Consider the following 15,360-nt stretch of genomic DNA (forward strand, 5'->3'; position numbering starts at 1 on the left):
GGATCGTCCTGTCTATGGCGAGCTTGTGGCAAATGATGTCTGGGTCTATGCCTGGCATATCTGCAGGAGTCCAGGCAAATAAGTCGGCATTGGCTTGTAGTGTTTGTATAAGCTCCAATCGCTCTTGTCCTTGGAATGCTCGGCCGATGTAAGTGAATTGTTCTGGGTTTGATGTCAAGGTAACCTTCTAGAGCTTCTCCACTGGCTGAGGTCTTCTCGGATATCCTCCCTAGGGTCGAGTTCTACTAAGGTCAGTACCTCATTCGTGCTGTGAATTGCTTTGACCTCTTGTTGACATTTTGGTTCTGTATCTGATCATTTTAAACTTGCATTATAGCATTGTCGAGCTTGTTGGCGATCTGAGTGGAGTGTTGCTATCTTGCCGTCCTGTGCCTGAAACTTAACACATAAATGAAAGGTGGACACAACTGCTCTGACATGTTCAAAGCAGGTCTTCCGAGAATAATATTGTAGGGGCTGGGGCAGTCAACTATAAGATATTGTATATCTATGGTTCGTGTTAGTGGGGTTTCCCCCAGTGTCGTTTTTAGCCATATGTAACCTTTAATCGGAACCCTTTCTCCTGAGAAGCCTACCAGCTCTCCGGATGAGGGTTGCACTGCTTTTTCGGATAATTTTTTTTTTTGAAAAGTAGAATAGAAGAGAACGTCTGCACTACTACCTGGGTCCAAAATGACCTTTCTTACCAATAGTTTGCCTGTTTGGATTGAGATCACCACAGGATCGTCTAAGTTCGGGGTGGCCGAAGATATGTCCGCCTGGCTAAAGGTGATTCTGAGGTCGCTTGCCCCTTTGTTGTTTTGTGGCATTGTTCCCTCGATGGCCAGCATTGCTCGGTAGCTTTGTTTGCGCGCCGAGCTTGTCTCGCCACCCCCGGCAAATCCCCCAGATATGCAATTGATAATTCCTTTTGGTGGATTAGGGTTGGACCACCTATTGTCATTTTTTCCCTCCGAGGTTTGTTGACGCTCTTCTCGGTCTCGGGCACTTTCCTTGTTTCTTCTTCCTTCAACATACTTGTCCAGGAGGCCTTGCCGGGCTAATCTCTCCAATAAGTCTTTGGCAATCACGCATTCATCCGTCATGTGTCCATATTTCTGATGGAAAGCGCAGTGTTTGCTCTTATCTACAAATCGTTCCAGCTCGAGCTAGAGGCTTTATAATTTTAGCATTGAGGATTTCTTTGATTATTTTCTCTTTTTTTGTGTTGAATCTGGTGTAATTGTCGAATTTTGGAGTGAGCTTGAATGGCTTCTTCGGCTCTTTATTGTTTATCGATCTTAGAGATTTGTCTTCCTCCTTTCTAGGTTTTCTTTTTGTCCTCTCAGCCTCACGTAGCTCTTCGATCTCCATCTGTCCAGCCGCCCTTTCCCGGAACTCTTCGAATGTCTACGGCTTAGTCACCGCAATTGTTTCTCGAAACTTCTCGGGTCGGAGGTTGGCCTTAAGGGCGTGTAAGTGGACTGCTGGGTCTAGATCTAGTATTTCTATTGTCGTTTCAGCAAACCTGGTCATGTATTCCTTCAAGCTTTCGTGCTGTCCTTGTCGGATGGTGCCAAGGTAGTCGGATCCGTGTACGTATATCCTCGAAGCTGCGAAATAGTCAATGAAAGACCTCGCTAACTCTTCAAACGAGGAGATTAATCCTGCAGATAGTTTAGAAAACCAAAGTAATGCAGCACCATCAAGATAAGTAGGAAAAGCTCGGCAGAGTATAGGTTCATTGTTAGCGCCGTTAAAAAACATCATAGATTGAAATTTTTTAACATGAGCCCGGGGGTCACCAATCCCCTTATATGGCTCCAGTGAAGTGGGTAGTACGAAATTCTTCGGCATCTGAAAGTTGGTGATCTCCTCCGAGAATGGGTTGTCCAAAGTCAGCTTTTCTTTCGGTGGATTGAGACACAGTGGATCATTGTTGCCTTGAGCCGAGCCTTTGCAGCTTCCTCCCTCCTGTTTCTCAACATTTTTGCGGACAGATAGTTCGGCTATCCTCCGAACTTTCTCCTGGAGTTCAGTGATTTGAGTTAAAAGCTCCGCTTGTGTGGGTTGATGAGCTCCGTTGTCAGTCATGCTTGGGGATCAAGGATCCTGTTAAAGCAAAGAAGAAAAGCTAGATAAAGAAAATTATGGGGTCAGATAAATTTCAGGCCCTTGGTGGGCGCCAAATGTTCTGTTCTGGTGGAGTCGAGGTATATGGCTCCTTCGGTGGCTGCTTAATTTTTGGGCGGAGCTATACGTCGTCCAGGGAGCAGCGTCATAAGTGAACCTCGGCACTGTGAAACACGCCAGCGGGAACACCTGCAAAAAGCACTCCGACACTCAAGTCAGTAAGAGATATATAAACGGTATAATGAAGAGAGTATGAGAGTTATTTTGTGACCTGACTCTATATGAGTTACTTGATTTTTTATAGACGAGTGGAGGGCTCACCTCCTTCTGTTTGTTCCGATATTCCTGGCGAGTGCCGTTGTAAGTAACAGACTAAAGATAATACTTGACTTGTGTGTAACTGTGATCAAGTTACGTTTGGAGTCTGCCATTAGTTCCAAAATATTTGATCGGTTATAGTGAAGGGATAGTTGTCGAGTTTTTAGGAGTACACGTCAGTTTCCCTAACAGAGTTCCGTCAATTTTATATCCATGTTTCCAAAAAAATTGGCGCTCATGCAAAAATTTATTAGTTAGAAGAAGTTCGGAAAAATAAAAAATTTTCACCAATATTCAATTAAATTTGTCACTTTCTCCCTTTCTTTCTTTTTTTTTTTTTTCTCTCTCCCTTGTAGGTTGTTGGTTGAAAAAATATGCGTGAGTTTTTATTTTAATGGAACATTGGTTTGGGGGGACCTTAGTTTCTTAGTTGAATAGATATTTTTTTCCTAGAGCCCAACTTACAAAAGTGGGAAAGCCCACAATAAAAGTGTGCACGGTAATGAGTTTATTTTATGTCGCCACCAAAGGGGAAAAGAAATGCTTGCTCAATTTCAGTAAGCAAATTCTTTAGGCTGTAAGAGGAGATTGAGACCAAAAAACTGAGGGTGTGAAGATAGAGATTGAAAGACAGTGATTAAAACAAATTTTTATATTGTGTTTAGTGTAAAATATATTGAATTAAGTTATGTCTTAATATTATGTTTAGTTTAAAATAAATATAAAAATTAAGGAATATGGCTCCACTTTATTGTGTTGAGCTTTTTATTTTTTAAAAAAATTAAGGAATAAATTTAAATTTTGAAAAGTTATATGAGGATATTGTTGAAAAAAAATGTTATTAAAATTTTAGTCTGTGTTTTAAAAATTTTAGTTTTCTGTGTTTCCACTTTTTAAAAGTACTGAAGAGACTCTGATCACCAAACATAATACTGAGTCTCAATCTCAGTATCTAAAAACAAACTCTATTTTTGCCTTTGAATTTAGTGTCGAATTTGTGAAATTTATTTACTTTTATATTTTTTAAATTAAATATAATTTTTTTTATCTCTTTTTGATAAACTAAATAACTAAATAGAGGCATCCTAACAATTACCATTTCGGTATCAACGATTCAAAATGAACATATAGTCCTGAATTTGGCCCCATCAATCATTCAATTCAATAATGTTTCTTTCTTGATCTTGAAGTAAAAGTTAAAACAGTGGAATCTCTCGGCAGCATTTGTTACAACATTGTAAAAGCAACCATAATTTCAATCTTAAAAGAGATCTAATCTAATTACAACTAATAAGTTGCCATTATATTCCAATCTCATTTGATCAATCAATAATACATGCAGAGAGTAGATACAGCATGATTCTGCATTATGTTCCACGAATTTTCTAGATAGAAAGCATTCCCTTTTCATACATCTTTCCTTCATCCTACACTCCAGAAACAACTTTGCATTTTATATTTTTATCTTTATTTTTTATTTGGAACTTCTTTTCATCTTATGTCCATGAAACTACAAACTTCCAATGTAGTATTAATCAGAACTGAGACAAAGTATAACCTTCCTTTCTCCAAAAAGGTAATGAACAAAACTTCAAATTCATCTTTCATATTTCAAGTATGATTTAATTTTACAATCTCGTGCGCAATCAATCAACACTATTATTGTACCTTACCAATTACCATGTACTATGATTTAATTTTCCAAGCATTTGCTGTTTAATATTAACTAATTTCACATTAATTAATATTAGAACAATAATGAAATCAAATTAAATTACAATACCACAACAACAACTTTATTTTGTTACTTACAGTACTCTTCAGTACTCTCCAATCTTACAAAATAAAGACTAATTTATTATAAATCTAAACTTCATTCAAAAAATTATTCGATTAATAAATTACTATATATCCAAAACAAGATCGAAACTTCCAACACTTAAACATACTACATGGATAAACTAACTCCAATATAAATATTTGGCAATAGAATTCACACACGACGGTAGTTATCTTAAATAATCTAATTAAACTAATATTTTAGTCGAAAATAATGAAAACCTAGCTTAAATTATGTTAAGTCTATAGATAAAAGTTATTAGACAATAATTTAGTCAAATATATTAGTTTATATCATAATTTTTAATTATTAATTTTACATAAAAATAACTGCGTATAAATTTTTACCATCAATAAAATTTACTCTAATAAACTTAATGTGCGTAATTATAGATGATTAATTAAAGATGAAAAAAGATAGAGGACATGAAATGAAAGTAATCTCAAGAGTACATTGGAACATCAAAATATTTGGCAATAGAATTCACACTACGGTAGTTATGTTAAATAGTCTAATTAAACTAATATCTTAGTGGAAAATAATAAAAACCTACCTTAAATTATGTTAAGTCTATAGATAAAAGTTATTACACAACAATTTAGTCAAATATATTAGTTTATATGATAATTTTTAATTATTAATTTTACATAAAAATAACTGCATATAAATCTTCATCATCAATCAAAATTTACTCTAATAAACTTAATGTGCGTAATTATAGATGATTAATTAAAGATGAAAAAAAAAAGAGGACATGAAATGAAAGTAATCTCAAGAGTACATTGGGACATCAGTCCAAGCACCAGAAACATGACCATTCTGACAAACAAAAGCCCTGACAACGGGTTCACCATCATCATGGAACCCAAACACTCTCCTCAGACAGAAAGCAGAGTGAAGGTCCCAACTCTCCTCACTCTTACAGAAAGCACAACCACCAACATCAACCTTCCTCTTAACCTTGTTCTTCCCATCATTTAAGGCCTTCCAAACCCTAGTTTCCTTGAAATCCACGAACACCCCCCGAAACAGCCTGTACTTCCTCTTCTCCTCCAGATGCAAGCACCCAGGCCAGTCACATATGTAGAGGCAATCATCACGGAATTGCCGAGCCAGAAGCTTCGAACCTTGCTCTCTGCTCAAACTCCAAACCCCAGATGCCAAGTGTTCCTTTTGATTGCAAAGCTTTCGCCTTTTTCCAATCGGGTCTTCGAATCCGAACCCGGATTCGGATACGACGCCGGCGTGGAGGAGGCCGGGGCAGCAGAAATGGAGCTTCAGGAGGATCTCAGGGGTGTTGGTGGAGTCGTTGGGGAAGTGGTGGGAGGGAGGGAGAGGAAGGAGGAGGAAGTGGTGTTGGCGGAGGAGCAAGCAAAATCGGGTGCAGACGGAGGAGAGGATGGCGCGGTGGCGAGGGTCGCTGCCGTCGAGTTTTGAGAAGATTGATACGAGGATGTCATCGGAGAGGTAGGAGAACAATGCTTCCGCCATGGGTTGTGTTGGATGAGAAAGAGAGAAAAATGGTTTGGGGTTTTTTTGGTAATTTTGCTTTTACCTTTTTTTTTTTTTTTCTTCTAGGATTGAAGGAATGCAGTTGAAGCTGTCAACAGTGGAGGGACAGAGAATTTATATTAAGATGGGAACTAGAATTGGGAGTGGGGGAATATATGAACAGCAATGATGATTTGTTTGAAAGTTTTTTTTTTTGTTTAGAAGCCAACTCATCATCATAATTTGAATGTGAACTAAAATAAGTTTTTTTAATTAGTTTTTAACAATATAACCCTCTAAATTAATTATTTTTATATATATTTTTTGTTCACTCAACAGTCGACACTCGGTTTTGTTTCAACCAATTTAGATCTGATTTGGGTCGCAGTGTCGCACATTGGTTTTGATGGATGACTTTTTCTATTTTTTGTCTTAAGAAAGGCAAATTGTATTCACAATATCACAACTTTTAAGGACATTATTTAAGTGATATCTAACTTAACATTTGAGCAAACTCTTTGTTATGGTTAGATTCGTTTAAAATTAACGAATTTAAGTTAGTGAAATAATCCGCTTATTTGTTATGTATGTAATAATTTATCAATTAATAACATATTTTTAAATAAAATTTTAATATACGACATATTAATTTTTGACTTAATAAAAAAATTGTTTAAAATTAACTTCATAATTTGTACTCCATCTATTTTAAATTAGTTGTATTTTATTTAGTTGAAAACCATACTAAAAATCATACAATCATAAAAAAGTATTTAAGAAGGATATATGATTTTTTATAAGTCGATAAACACAAAATTGCATATGGATTCTTTGGCAAAATTATAGTAAATGAGTTACATTTATTACAATTTTCTTTCCACTAAATTCATAATCTATTGTTGGAAGCTAGATTATGCTATTACATGTGAAAAAGTTAAAATAAAATAAACATTATAGACTATATTATTAACATAAATTATAAAACATGGTTCATGTATCGTTAGAATAACATTAGAAAAATAATAATTTAAAATATTTTATTTAATTTAATATCTATAACTTTATGTATTATTTAATATCTAAAAATACATATTTATTATATTTGATATTATACATTTATTTCAAAAAAAATCAATAAATATAAAATAAAATAATTTTAGACTGATTTAGACTAATTTTTAATTTTTTATAGTCTCTTAAATATTTTGAAAAGTTATTCATACCAATTAATTAAGAAGCAGATGAAGTGCATTTAATTTAGTACTTAGTTGGCTCGATTTAATTCAAAGTCAAACCTTTCTTTATTAAACTCCTTTGCGTTGCCACCCAAGCAACATCTCCAAGCAACATCTTGGCACTCAAGAACGCCCTTTTCATATTAGGAATGCATAAATTATATTATTTCTCAAGTAGTGTATTCATTTGTGCAATCATTTATGCGACATATAAAAAATATTTATTTAATTTATATTTTAATTATTTTTTAATTTAATTTTATTGTTTAATTTATATACAAATTATTAGAAATTTTAACTCATTTTTATAATTGTTTTTCTAATTTTTAAATAATTTTTTTTATATTTTTAATATTTAAAAATTATATATTTAAATTTATACTCATTTAAATATTAAAAAGATAAATTAAGTCTTTTAATTATTACTCATGTTTTATTATTTTAAAATTATATTATTTGTAAGTTTTATTCTTTAATGAATATTTGACTAATTAATTTAAATAATTAGATGTATATATTTTATTTATAAATTATATTAATTAAAGCTAATATACAATAAAAAAAGATATCAATTAGATTTATTAGAATAATTGACAACAATTTTAGTTATTAGATGTTAATTTTTGGGGTAAAAAATCATTATAAGCCAATGCCATCTAGAATTGACGTATATAAGCCAAACTGAAAATCGTTTCAGTAATGTGCCAGATGCTATATTTATATAATTCGAACCAGTATGGTTCGAACTGCATATGATAGTAATTCGAACCTGGGCAGTTCGAATTACCAGTTGATTGTTCTTCATAAATCGAACCAGGTTGGTTCGAACTAAGAATGCACCTAATTCGAACAAGGTTAGTTCGAATTACACACAGCACGCATTTTCAAGTAATTCAAATTTGACTATTAAAAAATTAATAATTTATTAAAAAAATTTTATTAAAAAATTTATTATAAAATTAATAATTAAAAATAAAAAAATATATTTTATTTCATACATTAAAAAAAAGTTAACAAAATATTTAATTACGAGACTTCTTTAAAATATTTGTGATCTATCAATTCGAATTCCAGACAATACTCTTTTCTCCATTTTTAATAGTTCATGAATATTTTTTAATAAATTCTTTTAATAAATTTATTTAAATTATACTAGAAAAAATATTTTATCCTATGCAAAATAATTTAAAAAGAATGGCTTAAAAAATGTTAAGAGTACTATAAAAATTTGTAATGTTCTAATAACTTAGGCAAATACACGCATGTACTCAAATTTTAAATAAAATACTCTACATAGTCAATAATAATTTAGAAATGAAAGAAACTATTTTATTCTATACAAAACAATTAAAAAATATATTTTATGAGAATAAAATATATTTCATAACATCTTTTAAGCCATTTTTTTTTAAAATGGCTTAAAATGACTTAAAAGATGTTATGAAATATTTTGTATTAGAATAAAATATATCTTTTAAGCCATTTTCATAATATCTTTTAAGCCATTTTTTAAAAAAAATGGCTTAAAAATGGCTTAAAAAATGGCATAAAATTATTTTGTATTAGAATAAAATATATTTTTTAAAAAAATAGTTTAAAAGATGTTATGAAATATATTTTATTCTCCTAACATCTTTTAAGCCATTTTTTTTAAAAAATGACTTAAAAATGGCTTAAAAGATGTTATGAAATATTTTGTATTAGAATAAAATATATCTTTTAAGCCATTTTCATAACATCTTTTAAAAAAATGGCTTAAAATATGTTATGAAATATATTTTATTCTCACAAAATATATTTTTTAATTGTTTTGTATGGAATAAAATATTTTCTTTCATTTCTAAATTATTATTGATTATGTAGAGTATTTTATTTAAAATTTGAGTACATGCATGTATTTACCTAAGTTATTAGAACATTACAAATTTTTATAGTACTCCTAACATTTTTAAGTAATTCTTTTTAAATTATTTTGCATAGGATAAAATATTTTTTGCAGTATAATTTAAATAAATTTATTAAAAAATATTCATAAGCTATTAAAAATGGACAAAAGAGTATTGATAGATCACAAATATTTTAAAGAAGTCTCGTAATTAAATATTTTGTTAGCTTTTTTTAATGTATGAAATAAAATATATTTTTTAATTTTTTAATTATTAAATTTTTTAATAGTCAAATTTGAATTACTTGAAAACGCGTGCTGTGTGTAATTCGAACTAACCTTGTTCGAATTAGGTGCATTCTTAGTTCGAACCAACCTGGTTCGATTTATGAAGAACAATCAACTGGTAATTCGAACTGCCCAGGTTCGAATTACTATCATATGCAGTTCGAACCATACTGGTTCAAATTATATAAATATAGCATCTGGCGTATTACTGAAACAATTTTCAGTTTGGCTTATATACGTCAATTCTAGATGGCATTGGCTTATAATAATTTTTTACCCTAATTTTTGTATAATTTTAAAAAAGACACTTTCTTAAGATATTTTGAAGAAAGAGAAATATATATACTACACTAAACACACATACACGTCAATATTTTGGTGCTAGAATGCTATCTACTGTAAGATAATATAGTATATAATGATATTATTTATAGGTTTTATTTCTTAACGAATATTTGACTAATTAATTCAAACAATGAGATGTATATATTTTATTTATAAATTATATTAATTAATGTTGATACACAATAAAATATATATATATATATATATATTAAATTTATTAAAATAATTGATAATGAGTAGAATTTTAATTATTAAATATTAATTTTTATATAATTTTAAAAAAATATTTTTTTAAAATATTTTAAAAAGAAAGATATATATACACTGGTATTAGAACGTGATAGGTTAATATTTTTAACATGTTGTAATAAGATAATAAAAAGCAGATTTTATTTACTTGACAATCTTAAAATTTTACTTGTACATAAGGGCGTTTAGTGCTTGCACACTATGATATTCTATTTTTTTTCACATAATAATGTAATTTAGGTATAGCATGTAAAACTAATGAGTAATAATTCAAATCGCATAGTCTTTTCATACTCAATTAAGAGGTTGCGTGTTCGAATCTCCTATCTTTAATAAAAGCATGCAAAAAATATATCATTCAGCACAAACGGTTAAAGAAGATAGAAGAGACGTGAAAGAATGAAATTTATGGGGAATACGATATATATAGTAGAATGAAGAGTGTGTGTGCAACTAGTGATACAAGTCATACAACAGAAGAAGGAACAAGTAGAAGAACATACGTGGACCAATGAATTGGAGAAAAATTGAGATTAATTGCATGAAACAAAAGAGTCCCTTTCAAAATTATCATCAATAATGTAATATTCACAATAGTCACAATAAATTAAACCTGCCTGCTACCTTATCAAAAATTGGCAGCCACTATTTTATCAATAAGTTTAAGATTTAGGTCCCGTATGAGTAAATTTATTAAATAAATTTAAAAAAAATTTAAAATATAATAATTTTTATTAATAATAGTTTATAAATAAATTATTTTATATTTAAATTTTTAATTACAGAAGTACTTATTTTAAAATTGTAATATTTGAATAAATAATTTAAAAAATATAATTTTTTTATATAAAGAAAATGAATATATATTAAAATAATAATGATAACAAATTTTTAATATTGAATATTAATTTTACATAACTTAATCATTGAGATTTTATATCACACACAATATTAAATATAAATTTAATAATAAAAATAAAGTGGTAGAATGATAAAAAATATTTTTACTGAAAAGAACATATGCAGCAAGTAGTTTAGATGGAACATTGTGTATAAATGATAATAGAGATTCAATACTTTCAATAAATAAAATATTATGCGAAAATAATGATTGAAAGTTAATACTTCTAACCGATAGAACATTACGTGAAAATGATGGTAGAGAACGAATATTTTTAATAAAAATAAAAAATATTTTTTACAAAGTCAAAAATAAAAATAATATAATAGTCTCTTTTATTTTTAAGTCAATTTTTTAATGAAAATAATAAAATATTTTTAAAATATCATAATTTTTTATTTCTTTTAAAACTCTCAATTAATTTTTTTTAAATTAAAAATATTTTTCAAAAATAATATCAAACATACATAATATAATCTTCATAATTAAAAAAAAAAAGTTGCTACTTTTCAAACCGACTCTCGATGTAATGGAATATATATCCTATTGAGTTATGGCAACTACACGATGGTCTACATCAAACTCATCATGTGCCTTAACCAAGTATTTTTAAATTAATAAGTTGAAAAATGTAAATAGCATATATATAGCCAGGTATTCAGAAGAAACAGTAAAAGAAAAAGATAGAAGAGACGTGGGAGAATGAAATTAATTTTGATAAGATGGTAGTATGAAAAGGTTAAAGAACATGAAATTAGTGATGTAACGAAAGAAGGAACAAGTAAAAGAACATAGGACTAATAGGAGGACCTATGGATAAGAAAAATGGTGATTAAAATTAAATCTACTAGTCCCTTTCAAATATTCAAAGAGTCGTCACAAAGATTAAATAAAATGGCACCGTATAGAATTGCAAGTTGAAGGAATAATCAATAATGTGTTCTCTTTAATTAGTCAACTACATGGCCTACATCAAAGTTGGGGTAAAAACAATGAACCTTTCGGCGTTGCTGGCTTGCTGCTATAAAATTCACAAAAACCATGAGTGGTAGTATATATAATACTATGGGTCAGTTCAAATTAAAGGCTACTTCACAAATCACAACCAAGTTGCCCCTTCAAGGCTTCAAGGAACTAGAAAGACATACTTTTTTCGTGAACTTGGATGATTGGTTTAATTATCTCTTAATTTAATTTTTATAATTTTATTAAATTTATAATTTTTTTTTGAGTTTTTATATTATTTTTAATTATTTTTTATTTTTTTTCGGTATAGAAAAAAATTAAAGTTAATTAAATATTTTTTTATAAATTATAAATATTCATAATTAAAAAATTAATTAAATCTTTCATTGCATGTATTTAAAAAAAATATTCTATTAATTTTAATATTTTTGACATAAAAAAATCTAATTATAAAATTAAAAATAGTATAAAGACTCAATTAAAAAAATAAATATAGAAACCTAATTAAAAATTTTATAAAACTATAAGAACAAAAAAAATAATTAAACCTTATTCTTTTTACAATAATAAAGTTGATTCAGTATATAATTTATTTATTTATCTAATAATAGATTCTTCCAATTTTTTTTTTAAGTTTTATCAAATTTAATATCTCAACATATATTTTTTAAATAAGATAAAAAAAATATTAAATAATAAAATATTTTTAAAAAAATTCATTTCTACTATCTATCCATACGTTAAAGTTTAAAACTATGTGCCCCTACCAAAACCGACAAATTAGAATTAGCTCGTCACAAGTCACAAATATTAAAGCTGCGTTTATTTAAGAGATAGAATATCGAAAAAAAATATAAAAACATAAAATTATGTTATACATATGAATTTCATATATAGAGACATTGTATTTAAAAATACTGAATTAAAAATACTGAATTAGTATATTTTATGTCTATTCTAATAGAAAAGATGTAAAAATATTAATAAGAGACACAACTTATTTTTTATTTTTTTATTATTTTTATTAATTTTTTATAATTATATTTTTTCTCAATTTTTTTTAATAAAAAATTGATAAATTAAATTTTTATAATTTATTCTACTTTATTATCAAATAAAATAAAAAAATTTTAAATATGATATTTTTTCTTTTATATCTTATTTTTAGTGTCTTGTCTTATCTTATTCTCAGAAATACATGCACCCTAAAAGCAAAACGAAAACAATTATACTCATGTAATTGCATACATTAAAAATTAATTTTTCATATAAAACATATATTAAAATAAATTAAAAAATATGTATTGTATATAGATTATGACTGAGTTAATAATTAATTTGTAATGTATATATAATATTTTTATTTTTTTAATGAATTAATAAAATGTAATTAGCTCGACTTTAATAGTTTGAATTCGCGAGTTAAGCGAATTGACTTTTTTTTTTAGCGTTTAAAAGTAGTTACTTAAGAGAGGGAAAAAAAAAGTATTAGTTTACAACTCAATTTGATGAAATTTTTTTTTAAAAGAACCACTGAGATGATAGAGTGGTGATTTGTGAACGAAGCATTTTTTTTTCTATTCTTTTTTTTTTTTTTGTCTATCTTCTTTTCTATTCTTCTCAAAGCATTTTTTGGTTGAGTCTTAAAAAGGATTGTGAACAAACATTTAGATTTTGGCTCTGAGTTGCATTATCAACAAAGCTTGAATGAAAGAGGATGTACAGAACAAAATGGGTCAGGAAGTAAAGAATATATGAATATAGCACGAAGCCCAAGATAAAACAATATATGAATATATCACGAAGCCCAAGAAAAAAATACATAAAATAATATGGCACATTTTCCCTTTGTTTGAAAGTCAGGAATTGCTGGAGAAAAAACCTGAGAAAGTATACCTCATAGGCTCATAGTATAACACACAATTTTTTTATGAGAAAGGACTTAATGCATGAAATTCAAGAGATTAGGAATTTAAATCGAAAAATTAAGAGTAAATATTTTTTTTTTTTGGAAAATAGACAAGTCGTATTCTAATATTTTAAAAATGATAAATTAACTCCTGTTTATTTCTTTCGTAAAATAATTTAAGTCTTTTTGTAGTTTTATTCATTTAAAATTATTGAAAAAAGCTGAAATGTAATATTTAGGGTGTAACATGACCTACATATATGATATATCCTACATAATTGATTATTCGCTAGGATCATTAAGTCTCTATACACTCAACAAACGACGTTGTTTTGCCATTTTGCCCACTTTCCCACTATCATACGGCGAAGAAATATATAGGTTCTTGAAAATTTTCTTTCCCTTTCCAAAACCATCACTTCCTTCACCTTCTTCCTATTCCAAAACACCACTAACACCTCTAAAACACTCACCTTCAATTGAAAACCACCGTCACTAAGCTCTCCCACGCCCTCTTCTGCCGCTCAAAAAACACGAGGTCCTCCTAATCTTCATCCCGAACTCCATCCACTTCCCTATCTTCTTTCTCGCCGCAGTCACCATTGGCGTTGTCACCACCACTATAAACCCTCTTTACACCGTCATCGAACTCTCCAAACAAATCAACAACTCCAACCCGAAACTCATCGTCGCAGTTGCAGAATTATGCGAGAAAGTCAGATCCTTCAAGTTCGAATTGCCCACAGTGTTAATCGGTTCTGAAATGACATGTTCACTCTCTCCTTTGTTCGAACCCTAACACAAATAGCAATCATGAGTAATCCAGAATGACAAAATGGCAAAACACGAGTTTATTTTTAAAGTAAAGAGTAAAAGAAATAGGTCCTTAACCTTTTAAAACGAGGACATTTTCGTCCCTCAAGATTGAAAAATACATTTTGATCCTTCGCGTTTTAAAACGGCCGACAATTATATCTTTCCGTCTATTTTGGGCAAAAAACAACAACGAAGCCGGCTGACATGGAGGGGTAGAGAATGACGTGTCCGTTATACTTGCTGAAGTGGATTGGGATAAATTATTAGTGGACAAATTCGTCTCTTAAGGCCAAAACGACGCTGTTCTTCCGATGAATTCAATGTTTTGACACTCTTCTTCTCCGCCGCGTTCAACTGCTACCATTATCACCCTTCTTAAGGCCTGCAAGACCATTCATCACCTCTACCAAGTCCACGCCTCCATCATCCAACGAGGTCTAGAGCAAGATCACCTCATCATCTCCCGCTTCATTTTCCTTTCCGCCTCCTTTGCCACCACTGCTTCATATTACACCTCCGTCTTCGACCACGTCCTTGGCCCTTCCCCTTTTCTCTGGAACTCCCTCATCGGAGCCCACACCAAAGGAAGTTACCCTCTCTGCTTTTATTCACATGAAGCCACATGGGTCTCTTCTTGATAGGTACACTTACTCTTCTGTGATTAAGGCCTGTTCAAGCATGTGCAGATCCTGCAAAGGAAAATTGCTCCATGGCTCGGCGTTGAGGTGTGGGGGTTGAAGGTGATATGTTTGTTGAAACCTGTTTGGTTGATATGTATGAAAAATGTGGAAAGATTGATGACGCTCGCAAGGTGTTTGATGGAATGTTTGAGAAGAATGTAGTTTCATAGACGGCTATGGTGGTTGGCTATGTGAAGGTTGGGGATATGGTGGAGGCAAAGAGGCTGTTTGATGAAATGCCTCAGAGGATTGTGGCATCATGGAATGCGATGATATGGGATTTTGTGAAGGTGGGGGATTTGGG

General features: G+C 29.9%; 1 protein-coding gene across 1 annotated transcript; it reads right to left on the reverse strand.

Moving 5' to 3' along the window:
* Window positions 1–5,051: 5,051 nt before the first annotated feature.
* On the reverse strand, window positions 5,052–6,240 carry LOC112728540 (phytochrome A-associated F-box protein). The gene has a single exon (XM_025778722.3). It carries the CDS (start codon window positions 5,780–5,782, stop codon window positions 5,063–5,065), a length of 720 nt encoding a protein of 239 aa, XP_025634507.1. The 5' UTR covers window positions 5,783–6,240; the 3' UTR covers window positions 5,052–5,062.
* Window positions 6,241–15,360: the final 9,120 nt, after the last annotated feature.

The sequence above is a fragment of the Arachis hypogaea genome, chromosome 12 (assembly GCF_003086295.3).
Source record: "Arachis hypogaea cultivar Tifrunner chromosome 12, arahy.Tifrunner.gnm2.J5K5, whole genome shotgun sequence".
NCBI lineage: Eukaryota > Viridiplantae > Streptophyta > Magnoliopsida > Fabales > Fabaceae > Arachis > Arachis hypogaea.

Bases quoted from the DNA above. Each gene is read 5' to 3' on its own strand.
- LOC112728540 (XM_025778722.3), bottom strand. From the start codon at position 5,782: ATGGCGGAAGCATTGTTCTCCTACCTCTCCGATGACATCCTCGTATCA.